The following is an 18,316-nucleotide window of genomic DNA, read 5'->3' on the forward strand; positions in this document are numbered from 1 at the left end:
GCCCAGTGGCCTGCTGGTACGACAGACACGTCACCCCAATTGGAGTAGGGGCAGAACAGAGCCGCCACCAGCTCCCAGAACAGGCCCAGTGACCTGCCGGCGTGGTAGCCACGACACCCCAATTGGAATAAGGAGAGAGCAGAGCCGCCGCCCGCACCTGCAGGAAAGATACGCAAGCAGTATGAAAAGACAAGGAAAGAAAGGACCACAAGCAATGCAGGTCAACGCAACTTTAGAAGAGGTAACAGCTGCAGCAGATGGAATGTCAGATAAAGAATTCAGGATATACATGCTTCAGATGATCTGGAGTATCAAGGAAGACATTAAACAGCAAAATCAGACAATGAAAGATCACTTCGACAACGAATTACGCAAACAAATCCAGGAAGCAAAGGATCAACTATACAGGGAGATAGAGGTTATAAAAAACAAGCAATCAGAAATCCTAGAAATGCAGGAAGCAATAAACCAACTTAAAAACTCAATGGAGAATACTACCAACAGAGTAGAACACTTAGAAGATAGAACATCAGACAATGAAGACAAAGTATTTCAACTGGAAAAGAACATAGACAGCTCAGCAAGACTGTTAAGAAACCATGAGCAGAACATCCAAGAAATATGGGATAACATTAAGAGACCAAACTTAAGAGTCATTGGGATACAGGAAGGTACAGAGCTCCAAACCAAAGGAATGAGCAGTCTATTCAATGAAATAATACAAGAAAACTTCCCAGACTTGAAGAATGAGACAGAATCCCAAATCCTAGAAGCCTACAGGACGCCGAATGTGCAAAATCATAAGAGATCCACACCTAGACACATTATAATGAAGATGCCCAACATACAGAATAAGGAGAGAATTTTAAAAGCTACAAGAGAAAGGAAGCAGATTACATTTAGGGGCAAGCCAATCAGGATAACAGCTGATCTTTCAACACAGACTCTGAAAGCTAGAAGATCCTGGAATAACATATTTCAAACACTGAAAGATAATGGGTTCCAACCAAGAATTGTGTATCCAGCGAAATTAAGCTTCAGGATGGAGAATGAAATTAAAACCTTCCACGATAAACAAAAGTTTAAAGAATTCGCAGCTAGAAAACCATCTCTTCAAAACATCCTAGCCAAAGTATTACAGGAAGAGGAAATGGAAAATAACAATGAAAACCAACAGTGGGAGGTAGGACAGTAAAGGGGGGGGGGAAACAATCAAAGAGGAAAACAAACAATGTTTAGTAACAGAAATAAACAAATATGGCTGGAAGAACAACCCATATCTCAATAATAACCCTAAATGTTAATGGCTTAAACTCACCAATTAAGAGACACAGGCTAGTAGAATGGATCACAAAACAAGACCCAACAATATGCTGCCTACAGGAGACGCATTTGATAGGAAAAGACATACATAGGCTGAAGGTGAAAGGTTGGGAAAAATCATATCACTCATATGGACTTCGGAAACAAGCAGGCGTGTCCATACTCATATCAAATAAAATAGATTTCAAGCCAAAGTTAATCAAAAGAGATAAAGAGGGACACTACATACTGCTTAAGGGAACCATACACCAACAAGACATAACAATCATAAATATTTATGCCCCAAACAATGGTGCAGCTATGTTCGTCAAACAAACTCTTCTCAAGTTCAAGAGTCTAATAGACCACCACACCATAATCATGGGAGACTTCAACACACCTCTCTCGCCACTGGACAGATCTTCCAAACAAAAGTTGAATAAGGAAACTATAGAACTCAATAACACTATTAATAACCTAGACCTAATTGACATATATAGAGTATACCACCCAACATCAAGCAGTTACACTTTTTTCTCAGCAGCACATGGATCCTTCTCAAAAATAGATCATATATTATGTCACAGGGCAACTCTTAGACAATATAAAGGAGTAGAGATATTACCATGCATCTTATCTGATCATAATGGAATGAAACTGAAAATCAACGATAAAAGAAGGAAGGAAAAAGCATACATCAATTGGAGAATGAACAATAGGTTACTGAATGATCAATGGGTTATAGAAGACATCAAGGAGGAAATTAAAAAATTCTTAGAGATAAATGAAAACACAGACACAACATATCGGAATCTATGGGACACATTGAAAGCAGTTCTAAGAGGAAAATTCATTGCTTGGAGTTCATTCCTTAAAAAAAGAAAAAACCAACAAATAAATGATCTCATACTTCATCTCAAAATCCTTGAAAAAGAAGAGCAAAACAACAGCAAAAGAAGTAGAAGGCAAGAAATAATTAAAATCAGAGCTGAAATTAATGAAATCGAAACAAAAGAAACAATTGAAAAAATTGACAAAACTAAAAGTTGGTTCTTTGAAAAAATAAACAAAATCGACAGACCCTTAGCGATGCTAGTGAAGAGAAGAAGAGAGAGAACTCAAATTACTAGCATACGGGATGAAAAAGGCAATATCACAACAGACACTTCAGAAATACAGAAGATAATCAAAAACTATTTTGAATCCTTATACTCCAATAAATTAGAAGATAGTGAAGGCATAGATAAATTTCTTAAGTCATATGATCTGCCCAGATTGAGTCAGGAGGATATAGAAAACCTAAACAGACCAATATCAATTGAGGAGATAGAAGAAACCATCAAAAGACTACCAACTAAGAAAAGCCCAGGTCCCGATGGGTATACAGCAGAATTTTACAAAACCTTTAAAGAAGAACTAATACCAATACTTTTCAAGCTACTTCAGGAAATAGAAAAGGAGGGAGAACTTCCAAATTCATTCTATGAGGCCAACATCACCCTGATACCTAAACCAGACAAAGACACTTCAAAGAAAGAAAACTACAGACCAATATCTCTAATGAACCTAGATGCAAAAATCCTCAATAAAATTCTGGCGAATCGGATACAAAAACATATCAAAAAAATTGTACACCATGATCAAGTAGGATTCATCCCTGGGATGCAAGGCTGGTTCAATATACGGAAATCAATAAATGTTATTCACCACATCAATAGACTTAAAAATAAGAACCATATGATCATCTCGATAGATGCGGAAAAAGCATTTGACAAAGTACAGCATCCCTTTATGTTCAAAACTCTAGAAAAACTAGGGATAACAGGAACATACCTCAATATTGTAAAAGCAATCTATGCTAAGCCTCAGGCTAGCATTATTCTGAATGGAGAAAAACTGAAGGCATTCCCTCTAAAATCTGGAACAAGACAGGGATGCCCTCTCTCTCCACTTCTCTTCAACATAGTTCTCGAAACACTGGCCAGAGCAATTAGACAGACGAAAGAAATTAAAGGCATAAAAATAGGAAAAGAAGAAATTAAATTATCACTATTTGCAGATGATATGATTCTATATCTAGCAGACCCAAAAGGCTCTACAAAGAAACTATTAGAGCTAATAAATGAATTCAGCAAAGTGGCAGGATTTAAAATCAACACGCATAAATCAAAGGCATTCCTGTATATCAGCGACAAATCCTCTGAAATGGAAATGAGGACAACCACTCCATTCAAAATATCTTCAAAAAAAATAAAATACTTGGGAATCAACCTAACAAAAGAGGTGAAAGACTTATACAATGAAAACTACAGAACCCTAAAGAGAGAAATAGAAGAAGATCTTAGAAGATGGAAAAATATACCCTGTTCATGGATAGGCAGAACTAACATCATCAAAATGGCGATATTACCAAAAGTTCTCTATAGGTTTAATGCAATGCCAATCAAAATCCCAATGGCATTTCTTGTAGAAATAGAGAAAGCAATCATGAAATTCATATGGAAAAATAAAAGACCCAGAATAGCAAAAACAATGCTAAGCAAGAAGTGTGAATCAGGCGGTATAGCGATACCAGACTTCAAACTATACTACAGAGCAATAGTAACAAAAACAGCATGGTACTGGTACCAAAACAGGCGTGTGGACCAATGGTACAGAATAGAGGACACAGAAACCAATCCACAAAACTACAACTATCTTATATTTGATAAAGGGGCTAAAAGCATGCAATGGAGGAAGGATAGCATCTTCAACAAATGGTGCTGGGAAAACTGGAAATCCATATGCAACAAAATGAAACTGAATCCCTTTCTCTCGCCATGCACAAAAGTGAATTCAAAATGGATCAAGGAACTTGATATCAAATCAGAGACGCGCCGTCTGATAGAAGAAAAAGTTGGCTACGATCTACAGTCGGTGGGGTCGGGCTCCAAATTCCTCAATAGGACACCCATAGCACAAAAGTTAATAACTAGAATCAACAAATGGGACTTACTCAAACTAAGAAGTTTTTTCTCAGCAAAAGAAACAATAAGAGAGGTAAATAGGGAGCCTACATCCTGGGAACAAATCTTTACTCCTCACACTTCAGATAGAGCCCTAATATCCAGAGTATACAAAGAACTCAAAAAATTAGACAGTAAGAGAACAAACAACCCAATCAACAAATGGGCCAAGGACCTGAACAGACACTTCACAGAGGAGGACATACAGTCAATCAACAAGTACATGAAAAAATGCTCAACATCTCTAGCTGTCAGAGAAATGCAAATCAAAACCACCCTAAGATACCATCTCACTCCAGTAAGATTGGCAGCCATTAGGAAATCAAACAACAACAAGTGCTGGCGAGGATGTGGGGAAAAGGGTACACTTGTACATTGCTGGTGGGACTGCAGATTGGTGCAGCCAATTTGGAAAGCAGTATGGAGATTTCTTGGAAAGCTGGGAATGGAGCCACCATTTGACCCAGCTATTCCCCTTCTTGGTCTATTCCCTAAAGACCTAAAAAGAGCATGCTACAGGGACACTGCTACATCGATGTTCATAGCAGCACAGTTCACAATAGCAAGACTGTGGAACCAACCTAGATGCCCTTCAATAGACGAATGGATAAAAAAAATGTGGCATTTATACACAATGGAGTATTACTCTGCATTAAAAAATGACAAAATCATAGAATTTACAGGGAAATGGATGGCATTAGAGCAGATTATGCTAAGTGAAGCTAGCCAATCCCTAAAAAACAAATGCCAAATGTCTTCTTTGATATAAGGAAAGTAACTAAGAACAGAGTAGGGACGAAGAACAGGAGAAGAAGATTAACATTTAACAGGGATGAGAGGTGGGAGGGAAAGGGAGAGAGAAGGTAAATTGCACGGTAATGGAAGGAGACCCTCAGGGTTATACAGTGGAGGGGGTAGAGAGAGAGGAGGGGAGGGGAGGGGAGAGGTGGGGAGGGGGGAGGGTGGATGATGGGAAAGGCAGCGGAGCACAACAGACACTAGTATGGCAATTTGTAAATCAATGGATGTGTAACTGATGTGAATCTGCAATCTGTGTATGGGGTGAAGGTGGGAGTTCATAACCCACTAGAATCAAAGTGTGGAATATGATATGTCAAGAAATTTGTAATGTTTTGAACAACCCACAATAAAAAATTAAAAAAAAAAAAAAAAAAAAAGAAGCTACTAGAAGAGGTAATAAAATGGGAGGGTAAAAAAAAAAAAAAAAAAAACAGAATCCTACCACCTGGGATGATACTTGTGTTACAATAGAGTCTGTCTTCCTAGTTCCTGGAATAGAGCTCTGAAAACCCTTGGAATTACCTGAGTGATAGAAGAATCTTTTTTTTTTAAGTGCTGGACCCAGGGCCTCTGGTATACAGGTATATTAGGTATCCCTTAAATTGAATATATGTTTTAAACAATTCTGTAGCAATGTACATTTTATAATAAAAAATTTAAATAAAATACAAAACTGAAGATGAATTGTGCTATGGTTACTTTTTAAAAAGAAAAGACAAAGAATATATGTACATATTTGCTTGCAAATGCATAAAATCCTCCTAAGGAGATTAAACAAGAAAGATCACAATGACTGCCTCTGTGAACACGAGTGAGTGCCTGAGAACAGGGTGGGAGAGAGACCTTTCACTGTACTAAAGGAACAAAGCTAAATGAATAAAGCTTTTCAATATCTAACTGTGAATTTCAAAAGCATAAGTACATACATACATAAGTAAATAAATGAATAAATGAAATTGCTTCTATTATTGAGCTTTATGATTTTGGCAAATCATAGCTCCAAGTTTTTAAAATAAGGAAAATACCTTATAACACTACTAACAGAATCAAGACTTCTAAAATGCCATTTGAAATATATCAAATACTGTGCACAACCGGAAGATATTGTGATTACTAAAAAACATCCATACATTCTCCTCCCTTCCTTTCTTCTTATTCTACATAGAAAGTACCATTTTTTTTCCCTCAGTTTATTTAGCAGTTAGGAAAACATTAGCCTAAGCTAATTCATGCGGAACTATTTAGATTTAACAAACTTCTAATGAAGCCTGCAAAAAGTTCAATATAATACTAACTATCTCTTTTTCCTTAATATCAAATTGTACTGAGCAGCTCTAAATGAGTAAAACCCAATTTTTAATTGTCACTAATTTAACAAAGACAAATAAGGGAGCCTACCCCTAGTAAGTTCACCCAATACAGAAATCAGCAAGACAAAGTGCCTACCCTCAGGGAGCCTGGTCTGTTTAGTGAGGCCAACAGTATATAACAAATGCCACGCAGAAGTTATTTACCAAGACCAAGGAAGAACAAAGAATGTAGTCCTGATGACCACAGAAGAAAGCAAGATAGGCTTCCCCCTCTTGGATGTAAGTCATACTGCATCTAAGTCTAGAAGGAAAAGGAGTTGAACAAGCAAATAAAGAGGGATGAAACTCCAGGTAAAGAAAATATCATTGCAAAGTGGCCAAATAGGTTACAGTGCATTAAGAAAACTGCAGGAGGTTGTGGGGGATGTAGAATTTTACATTTTAAAGACAAATCTCAAAAGAAATCTTTACTGAGCAGGGCATGGCCCACACCAATAATCTCAAGAGACTCAGGAGGCTGAGGCAGCAGAGAATCTCAAGTTCAAGGCCAGCCTGTGCAACTCAGTAAGATCCTATCTCAAATTAAAAAAAAAAAAAAATTTAAAAAGTGGACTGGAGATAGCTCAGTGGTAAAGTGCCCTGGGTCAATCAATCCCCAGTACAAAAAGGAGGAGAAGGAGAAGAAGAAAAAAGAAATCTTTACTGGCATCTGTCATGAACTACAGAACTTATTTCTGGACAAAAGAACCTGTCATTACTAACAAACATCCAGACTATACTTTGGACAAAATAATGTTTAATAGTGTTTATTTTCTGTTCTCACAAAAATACAAAATTATTTTTCCATTATAATCTAAGGGGCCACAGAAGGAAATTATTAAACCTAAATAATTTTAAAAGCCTATTATTATATGTATCTAGAATAAGGCAATACTAAATAACAATTACTGTCACTCCTGATTAGAAAAAACACAGCAGAAAGAATAGAAAATGACAGAGAAGGTACTGCTTTGGTTCTTTTTAAGCATATAAAGCTTCCAAAAAGAAGGATATTTTGTAGGATACAAATGTGTTGCATTAGTCTTGTTTTAACAAGGGAAAGAATTTTGTTGGAACTTTCAGGCAGAGATTCATCAGACTATAATACTGTCCAGGAATCTGTCAAAAACAGAAAATGGCACCACAAATGACAAAGATGCCCAGCAGGTGAATTAAGCTGCTTATCAATGTTGTCTGTTACACTGCATACCTATATGATTCTCAGATATTTATATCACTGGGGGGGGGGGGAGGGAACAGCAGCTCCAAAGAGGAGATTACATCAAAGAGGCAGAACAGCAGAGCCCATTTCCATAAAGCGCACCACAAAGTTCAAAAGGAATAATTGGAGGGTTTTTATAACTCACCTGTATTGGCATTATGCCTGATGGTTCTACAGTTTCCTCAAACCATTCCTGGGCAGGGATTTAGGTCAGGTATATAAAAGATACTGATGTGAAGGAGTCCTATGATTATGTGGCCCCACTGTCCAGAGAAACAGCTGGTGGCTATCTTGCAGCAATACTTCCGCCTTGGACAGATTAGAAATACTGTTTAGAAAAAGTGGGGTATGGTACTAAGAACATATGGTTTAAGAAATATAAAGTGCTGGACGGGAGGAGCTCTTTTCAAGTTTCAAGACTTAGTAGAAAGTCTATTCACTATACTTCACCATGGACACAGTGGAATACTGAAACTCTTCTTCGCAAGAGTCATATTTCTTGGAACACTACCTACCTACTTCTAAATATAAATCTGAAAGGTAAGTAGTTATGGATACAGCTGTTCTAGCCTACAACACCACTGGAGAAACAGTATGCTTCAGGAAGGAACAGGGAGAAACCTCATAGAAACAAAAATAAAATAAATTATAAGTGAATTAAAATAATCACCAAGTGGACAAAAGTGATAAATTATGTGCAACAAAGTTCATGCACTTAGCTGGTTGCATGACACACACTGTAATCCCAGCAGCTTAGGAGGCTGAGGCAGAAGGATCCTGAGTTCAAAGCCAGCCTCAGGAACTTAATGGGGCCCTGAGAAACTTATCAAGACCCTATCTCCAAATAAAAAATTTAAAAGGCTAGGGATGTGGCTCTGTGGTTGAGTGCCTCTAGGTTCAATTCCAGTACCCCTCCCCCCCAAAAAAAAAGTTAATGCACTTGGCTCCTAAGAAACCATATAGTCTCATTTTACATTTATAACTTATTTCTACATTAGCTGTAGTTATTACAAGTCTACAGTTTCCTATTCAAAGGCAGAAAAGCAAATAAAAAGTTGGGGGCATCTAGAGTCAGGTTCACTAACAACACACACTGTCAACATCCAGAAGCAGCAACTATGAGTCTGACACAGTAGCAACACAAAATTATTTTTTAAAAATAGATGTGAGAATTCAAAACACAAAGCAGAATGGCTTCAGTACAATAATGAAACAACCACACCAGGAGCCTCTGAGAATATCACCATATTACACATATGTAATTGACACAATGGGTGCTCTGGTCCTCCTGTTTAATAGGAAGGCATTCAGGCTCTCCTGAGCTTACCTTAACCTATAAAATCAAGACAATACTTCTTTACCTACCTACCAGACAGATCTGACAGCAAGAGTGGGGAGGGGGCCATGAAAAAAATGCTCTGAGAACTATAATACACTTTACAAATTTTAACATTAAGCAAGTTCAAGATCAACCTCAGCAACTTAGTGAGAAACTGTCTCAAAAAATAAAAAGGGGTGGGGAATTAGCTCAGTGGTAAATGTTCCTAGGCTTAACCCCAAGTACAAAAGAAAAGAATATGTTAAAATGTAACCAAGTGTGGTGGTGTACACCCATAATCCCAGTGACTCAGAAGGCTGAGGCAAGAGGATCACAAGGTTCAAGGCCCATCTCAGTGAGACCTTGTTCTAAAAATAAAAAACAAAAAGGACTGAGGATGTAGCTCAGTGGTAATGCATCCCTGGGTTCAATCCCTAACACCCCTGCCAAAAATTGTACATATGCATATATATGTATATTAGAATATGATATATTTAATAAGGCAAGAAAGCACATAATATATTTAAATAAAATTTCATTAAAATAGCTAAATGAAAAACATGGTATTAGTCTTTTTTGGTACACATGATAATAGAGTGTATTTTGAAATATTTTACATACATGGAATATAACTTATTCTAATTAGGACCCCATTCTTATGGTTGTACATGATGAGCGGCACTACTCTTAATAACAAAAAAACTAATTTACATGGCACCCAAAATGCTGAAGTTTTTTAAAACTTAATTATTAAGGACAAAAACTTTAAATCAAGAGAAAAGTATAAGTTTCTCTTTGGAAACTAGATGGGTTATATAGCTTTTCTTCTGATAGGAAGAATTTTTTTTTCAAAATGAGAAAATACAAAATATTTTTAGTGGATATACCCATATACAAAAATCTAGTCGGGCTCGATGGTGCACACCTGTAATTCCAAAAGCTTGGGTGGCTGAGGCAGGAAGATCGCAAGTTCAAAGCCAGCCTCAGCAACTTAGCATCTCAAAATAAAAAATAAAAGGGGCTGAGAATGTGGCTCAGTGGTTAAGTGCCCCTGGGTTCAATCCCCAGTACCAAAAAAAAAAATCATATACAAAAATCTAACATGATATGTGTGTGTGTGTGTATGCATACACACACACACACACACACACACACACACTAACGTAGTTACATTCTAGAGCACTATTTTATAAACCATTGGTGATAATCACTAATGGATTATGAAGTCAATTTAGTGGATCACTATGACCTTTTTTATCTTGCATGGTACTAGGGATCAAACCCAAGACCTTGAGCAAACCAGCCAAATACTCTACTACTAAGCTACATCCCCAGCTCTTTTTATTTTATTTTGAGACAGGGTCTTAATAAGTAGTCCAGGCTGACCTCAAACCTCAATTCTCCTACCTCAACCTCCTAAGTAGTTGGGATTACAGGTGTGTACCATGGAGACCGGCTTCTACAAACATTTTTTAAGAAAATAGGAAAGGAAATATTCAAGTGCACTGTATTTAATAAAGGTATCAATCCACAGAACATTGTTGTTCTTAACACATTAGCACTATGTGTATATGTATAAAAGTGCTGGGTAATAAGGTCAATGCCTTTCTTACATGAGGCATAGTCAAAAAGTCTGAAAGTTACTGATAAGAAAAATCGATAGTCATTTGGATTCCAGATGGCAGCTGAGGACTATGAAAAGCGATAGTTCTTAGAATGACCAGGAGACAGGAAGTTAAAAACCTCACAGCTAGGACCAGGTCAGCTGGATGGAGAGGAGGGCAATGTTATTTTTAAAAATTTTTCAGGCATTCTGGTACTTGTTATTCATCCTCATTCCAGCCCCCATTCCCTATGCTTGTGTTCTACAGCACAGCAGAGTGACTAAGTACTTAATAATCTATTATTTATGTCACAAAGAATTAGAAGAGGGGAGCTCAAGGCTCCAAACATAAAAAAATGCTAAGGAGACAGGAATGCTAATTACCCTGATTTGATCAATATACACTGCGTCCATTTACTGAAGTATTATACTACACCCCATAAATATGCACAATTATTACACATTAATTTAAAGTGAGCAATTTTTTAAAAAGAGAGCAAGATCACTAACTGGCTACTCACTACTGGGGGAGTAGAAGAGGGAGACTAAAGTCAAGAGTGATGCAGTGTGAGGAGGATTCAATCTACCACTGCTGGCTTTGAAGATGGAAGGGACCACAAACCAAAACATAAGGGCTGCTTCTAGAAGCTAGAAAGATTAAAGGCACAGATTCTCCCTGAGAGCCTTAAGAAAAGAATGTAGTGCTGCTGACACTTTGATCCCAGCTCAGAGACCAACCTGTGTCAGATTTCTACTCTACAGAACTGTAAAGCAATAATGCAGTTATTTTAAGCCAAAACACACAAAGCAACCGCCTGCCAAAAAAAAAAAAAAATTGTCAGGAAGCTACTTTGAAGAAAGAAAGAAGCATTCTTTTCAGTAATTAAAAAAAAAAAAAAGACAACTTAGCAAATGAGGTCCAAAAAAACATTGTCCTAAGTTTATAAAAGATAGGAGAATCCACTCCATCAAAACCCTGGTTTTGGTCCTATTTCCTCATCCGTATAAGAAGAAGATCAAACTAAAAGATCCTACCCAACCTTAATAATGACTCTGATGGCATTTATAATAATTCATGACAAGAGTGCTTAGTTTATAATAATAAAAAAAAAATTTAAAACAAAAAGTTTGCCTTTTTATATGACAATAAATAACATCTTAAGTAATAGGTTTACATATGCATATTTGAGTCTTAATGACTAATGTCGTATTTCTGCACACCTAAAAAGTCTAGCTAGCTAGGTAAAAATTATCCTTAGGTGATGATGTTACTTTTCACTTGGTGCCAATCATGGATAGCACAATGAAAGTACCTTGAAGGAGTTATATAACCTCCATATATCTTTCTTGTTGCTACGGTTCATTTAAAAGTTAAATTTTAAAAATGATTGTTGAGATATATTTACATTGTTAAATTAACTGCAATCAAAATGTTTTATAGACTAAAAGGTTCAATATTCTTAAAATTTCCTTTTAAGACACAAAAGGAAATTCTATAGTAGAATTTAGTTTCATCCTTTATTTTCTAGATAAAGGTATCAATTACTTCCTCAAGCTTTTTTGACTATTGTGTGGTCTTGACTGCGATCCCAGTCTCTGTGCTCCTTCCCTGATGGTAAGACCTATATGTTCCTTACTATCAGTAAGCCTTTCGTGGTCTATGCCCACTCCCTTGTGCTTAGGGCCTGCATGTACAAGAATGAGAGCTACAGTTCTAAGATACACAGAATTTAATGTATGTGTTATTTTAAGCCAAAACACATACATTATTAGTACATAAAACAGAGTTGCTCTGATTGAAAATATGATACATTTTATGAGGCATTTATTCACATAAAGATGTGTATTTTGTCATACAGATATCATATTTGGGACTACCTTTGCAACTAGCTGGAATCTGTTTTACTTCTAAGTAAAAGACCTCTAGCTCCTTCTATTTAGGAATGAAAAATGACAGCAAAGCAATACATAAAATAAGGCTGAATGGAGGTACTGTCAAAGGAATAAAAACAGATCAACAGAGCCAGCCAATCAATCATTGATAGCTATACTGTAGACTGCATACACACACACATACACACACATGGGTGTTTCATCATGCCATGAGTATAAATCAAGAAGAAGATATCTTTCATCTTTTCTTTCTTTTCATTCTAAAAGTCCATATTGCCCATCATCTCTCTTGCTCTACTGGCTAGTATCTGCTTGGAAAATTTTCTCCCAAATCAAATCATTCTGGTTGAACTGAGCAGACACAGGCCAGTCCAAATGACCCAAGGACAGAAATAGAGTAAATTCAGGTCTTACTGAATTCACTTCTCACTGAACTTGCTTATCTTTTGCCAAGTTTCACCTACACTGAACTATCAGGCATTTAATTTTACCAAATGCCATCCAAATAGTTGATGTTGTACCATAAATACTGAAAATGGAATGATCTTGATTTTTAATACTCCCTTTGGGCATTAATGCTAATTAGATCTAATTACTACTATTTTGTGAAAGGCACTCAAGGACTGAATAAAAGATGGGACTGGAAAATACACACCAAAAATATGTAAAAGTAAGGAAAAGAAAGTGCAAATCTCTGTAAAATAAGCATTTTGAAATATGCACTAAGGGGAAACGGAGGAAGTGAACAAGATGCATTTGTGCACTCAGGTCTTAAAGTCAGCAAACTTTTAAAATCAAACAAGCATAAAGCAGGCACTGTAGGAAAATGAAAGAAGGATGAAACTGGAAACAAGTGAACAGAATACTGATGAAAGGGAAACCAAACATGACTGTTGATAAATGTCTACATTATCACTATTCTACCAGAGAACCCCTATCTTCCAGGGAGTAAGAGGAAAACTGGACAATGCTTCTAGTCATTTTGTTCAGCCTTAGTGAAGGCTGATCATGAGAAAAACAAAAATGTCAGCAGGGATTTGTAGAAACAATTTTTTACTTAACACACTGAAAATATGAAAAGATTTCTGTATAAAACTGAAAGAGAAGAAAAAGAGAAGTTGTTTTTGTTATAGATATTAATTAAAAGTGTACTAAGATAATTCAAAATTGCAGGTTGGGTTAACAAAATTAGCAGCTAGTATAAAATTATGAAAAAAAAAAAAAAAACCACAGGTAATATCCAAAAACTATAAATGGATTTTCTGTCTAAAATATAACAAACTTATTTACATATCATATCAACTTAAGAGAAAAGTCATTAAGACTAGCATTAAACTTAACAAATACATAAAGCACAAAATACACAGAACCAGGCAAATGATACCTTTCTATAAATATAGTCATGCTGAGGACCAACCTCTAAGTTTATCCCTTTCCCTCAGTCAACTCACCCAACATTTTCTGCATCTTCATCACACTCAGCTTTATATTTGCAAGGTCCACACTTGGAGTGTTTTCTGTGAGCTTCTGCCCCTGACCCTTCCTCTTCTGTTTAAAAAGAGAAATTAAACTTTCAACCAAAAGTTGGGATCCTTTCCAGATACATTTCATGTTTTCATTACCCATTATCCTGTTTCTGGGGAAAAAATAGCCCCAGCTCTTGCAAAGAGTCACTTCCAAAATCTATCAATGCTGTTAATAATGAATACAATATAACCTGTAACACAAGTATTGTTGCTAGCAAAATAGATATGATAACGAATTGCTTTTAAAAGAATTACCATGTGGGCTAGAATTGTGGCTCAGTGGTACAGTGCTTGCCTAGCATGAGTGAGGCACTGGGCTCGATTCTCAGCACCACATATAAATAAATAAAATAAAGTCCACTGACAACTAAAAAAATTTTTTTTTAAAATTACCATGTGGGCTGGGGCTGTAGCTCAGTGGCAGAGGGCTTGCCTAGCATGTGAGAGGCACTGGGTTCAATCCTTAGCACCACATACAAATAAACAAAACAAAGGCATGGTGTCCATGTACAACTAAAAAAATTTAAAAAAAAAATACCGTGTAACACTGAGTAAGAGAGAGGATTAAAAAGTAATTCTGGGTTTCATTCCTAACACACAACCCCCCAAAAGGCAATAAATTCAGTTCTGTAATTACCCTTCTATTGAAATAAATCTGTATAATGCTGGTTAGCAGAACAATGCTTGAAGACCACAGAATGTAATTTCCACCCTTTTCCTCACATTAGTTTCATACCTGCCTTTCTAACTACATAAAAACTAATTCCAGAATTAAAACAAATATCTGTCTCCAAATTTTGAAAAGGAAAGGGGTCTTTTTATAAAGGACCTTTTTTCCCTTTGCCTACTTGGTCCCTTGGCACCTATGACCCAGCACAAAAAAACAGCAGAAATACTAGCACTCAGCTCACATCCCATACCTGAGGAGATCCTACATACATGGGTCTCAACCTCAGTGGATCCATATCATGATAATCTCAGACTAGGCAGGGAATCAGCACTGAGGCCAATTTAACAATTTCAATTCACTCAAGAGATTTCTCAATTTTGTTCAGGAAAGAATACAATTCAAATGATATCAATCAGTAAATAAGGTTTAAAAGGAAGCCAGGAATTGTGGTGCATGCCTGTGATCCCACCTGCTTGAGAGATTGAGGCAGGAGGATGACAAGTTCAAAGTCCAGCCTGAGCAACTCAAAATAAAACTTAAAAAGGTCTGGGGGTGTGGCTCAGTGGCAGAGTGCTTGCTGAGCATGCACAAGGCCCTGGGAGAGAGGAAAAAAAAGAAAGGAAGAATAGGAAGAACAGAAGGGAGGAAGGGAGAAATTTTTAAAGGAAATACCATGCTAAGTATAAATACTTCCAGACTTCCAATTTGGTGTGTTTGCCTGCACTCTAAGTAGAAATATTTCCAGGAAGATTTCAGAGATCATAATCCTAAGTAATTCTGAGGATTCAAAACATTATGAAATACTAGTACCACCAATAGCTCACTAAGATTTATATATTAATTTAAGTAAACTACTAATCTTTCTAATTCATACTCCTAAAAAGGACCAACTTACCTCCTTAGAGTAAGATATCCAATACCGTTTCATATTAGCAATTCCTGAAAACTATTCTCACTTCTTTTATCACAGGAACAAGAACAACTTTTTGACTGAATATCTGACCACAGGATCTAGACCTGATCTCTTAAAATCCTTTCTAGCTCTAAGATCTAGAAGTCATGGGCTGATCCTTCACACATTATAAAGTTCTGCTTGAATATGTCCATTTAAATCAAATTCTAGCTGTGCGCAGGGGCACACGCCTATAACCCACCCCAGCAGCTCGGGAGGCTGAGGCAGGAGGTTTGGGAGTTCAAAGCCAGCCCCAACAACTTAGCAGGGCATTAAGCAACTTGGCGAGACCCTGTCTCTAAAAATACAAAAAAGGGTTAGGGGTTTGGCTCAGTGGCTGAGTGTCCCTGAGTTCAATCCCTGGTACCCAAAAAAGTAAAAATAAAAATAAATCAAATTCATAGTTCAACAGCTTTAATCACTTTCTTTTTGGCTGAAGCTGCTATTCTTGAACTTCTTCATGATTGTTCTGTTCTCTAGATAACCTTTCAAGTCCTTTTCAACTCTTGAATTTTAGAAATCTATGAAATACAGAGTAAGGTGTAGTCTGGAATAGGGTTTCATGTGGTGTTGAATGATCATAACTGTAGCTTACATTTGGAGCAAATTTTCCCAGCATGAGTGTTCTTTTACGGTATCCTCATAGTACTTCAAATATTATTTTTCATACAATAGATAGAATTAAAACCTCACTAGACTGTGAAATAGTTTAGTCATTCTTTTTTTAATTTTTTTTTGTTGCTGACCTTTATTTATTTATATGTGGTGCTGAGAATCGAACCTAATGCCTCACATACACTAACCAAGTGCTCTAACCACTGAGCTACAACTCCAGCCCCTAGTTTAGTCATTCTTTTTTTTTTTTTTTCAGAGAGAGAGACAGAGAGAGAGAGAGAGAGAGGTTTTTTTTTTTAGTTTTCAGCGGACACAGCATCTTTGTTTGTATGTGGTGCTGAGGATAGAACCAGGGCCGAACGCATGCCAGGCAATCGCGCTACCACTTGAGCCACATCCCCAGCCCCCTAGTTTAGTCATTCTTAATTCTGACCATTTAAACTCTATTATTTGCTACTGCCAAATATTAATTTGCTCATATATTTGTAAAATAAAAATTAAAACATTAGAAAAAAAATTATTTTTTTGAGAGAGAGAGAGAGAGAGAACTTTTAATATTTATTTTTTAGTTTTCGGCTGACACAACATCTTTGTATGTGGTGCTGAGGATCGAACCCGGGCCACACGCATGCCAGGCGAGCATGCTACCGCTTGAGCCACATCCCCAGCCCCAAAACATTAGGAAATTTTAAGGGTTTAAACTCTAAATTTCACTGGAACTATTCTGTAAGTTCTCCCTTTTCTATACAAAACTGACTCTGAGTATTATGACCCTGTACCTTAAAAATTCCTAATGATAGAGCTGGGCGCAATGACACATGACTGTAATCCCAGTGGTTCAGGAGGCTGAGGCAAGAGCATTGTAAGTTCAGAGCCAGCCTTAGCAACTCAGAGAGGCCCTAAGCCACTTGGCAAGACCCTGTCTCTAAACAAAATATATAAAAGGGCTGAGGATATGGCTCAGCATGAAGCACCCATGGGTTCAATCCCTGGTACACACCCCCCCACCCAAAAAATTCCTTATGATCAAAATTTTGGAAGCAAGGAGTAGGAGAGAATCACAAATACTCTGACCCAAGCTAAACTCCTTTGTGTGGATGATCTCAAGAGGAAGTAGTTTTGTGCAGCCTCAATTTAACAGAGGCTACAGCATTTTCTTCTTAGTCTGACAACACACCTTCAGTGAAAAATGCATAAACTAGGGAATGGCTGGGGCCAAGGGACATGCAGTGGTGAGGGATAATGGCTAAGGGGCAAATGGTTTCGTTCTAGATATGAAATGTTCTAAAGTTAATTGTAGTGAAATGTACAACTCTGTGAATATACTAAAAGTCACCAAGTTGTACACTTTAAACAGCTGAACCAAGTGGTATCTGATTACATCTCAAAGCTGTTAAAAAGAAAAGTGCAACAAAACAAATGCCCTTTAAGAAGTACTTAAAACTTACCTCCTTCTCCAGATCCAGAACCATTATCTGAAAAGAGAAACAATAAATATAAACACTTTTACTGGAAATTTAATGCTTTCAAATAGTAAAATGTCTTTTTAAAAATAAAACTGTAATATTCATTATCATAACAGTCCCTTTCTTATATTTTGCTATCATTTTTTTTGCTATCTAACATATTTTATGCCTCTCTCAAATGTGACTTGGATACATAATTATCTATAGCTCAAATTTTTTTAACCCATTCAGAAAATGTCCAGGTACAACAGAGTGAAGACCAATAAATATTATAAATAGTTAAATATAAACAACTAATTTTAATTCACTCATTTAAAAGGTGAAAGAATATTTAATTTTGTTAAAGCTTGAGAGGAATAATGAAAAAGCTGTTTCATCACAAAGGCAGGAAAAGAGCTTTGAGTCTTGCTCCATAAATCTTCTTAATGAAATCTGTGGATATCGAACAAAAGCCAACAGGTAGCAAGAGGAGAGGAAAGCCCAGAGGTTTGGAAGCAAAGGAGCTCAGGACTGAGTGTTTCATATTTCTGATGAAATTAACTATTACTTCTAGAAAATCTTATCAGGAGGAATCTCAGAAAATAGCCAATCTAA

General features: G+C 36.7%; 1 protein-coding gene across 2 annotated transcripts in view; it reads right to left on the reverse strand.

Annotated features, from left to right (window-relative positions):
* Window positions 1–18,316, reverse strand: part of Tmeff1 (transmembrane protein with EGF like and two follistatin like domains 1) — a 104,331-nt gene that overhangs the window by 38,621 nt on the left and 47,394 nt on the right. For both annotated transcript variants that reach the window (XM_046457395.2, XM_058578049.1), the window contains exons 4-5: window positions 17,705–17,731; window positions 13,945–14,041 (exon numbers count right to left, since the gene is read on the reverse strand). In XM_046457395.2, coding sequence (XP_046313351.1) covers window positions 13,945–14,041; window positions 17,705–17,731 — 124 coding nt within the window. The remainder of the gene's footprint in view (window positions 1–13,944; window positions 14,042–17,704; window positions 17,732–18,316) is intronic.

The sequence above is a fragment of the Marmota monax genome, unplaced genomic scaffold, assembly GCF_021218885.2.
Source record: "Marmota monax isolate L192 unplaced genomic scaffold, Marmota_monax_Labrador192_F-V1.1 WCK01_AAM20220418_F8-fsc00069, whole genome shotgun sequence".
NCBI lineage: Eukaryota > Metazoa > Chordata > Mammalia > Rodentia > Sciuridae > Marmota > Marmota monax.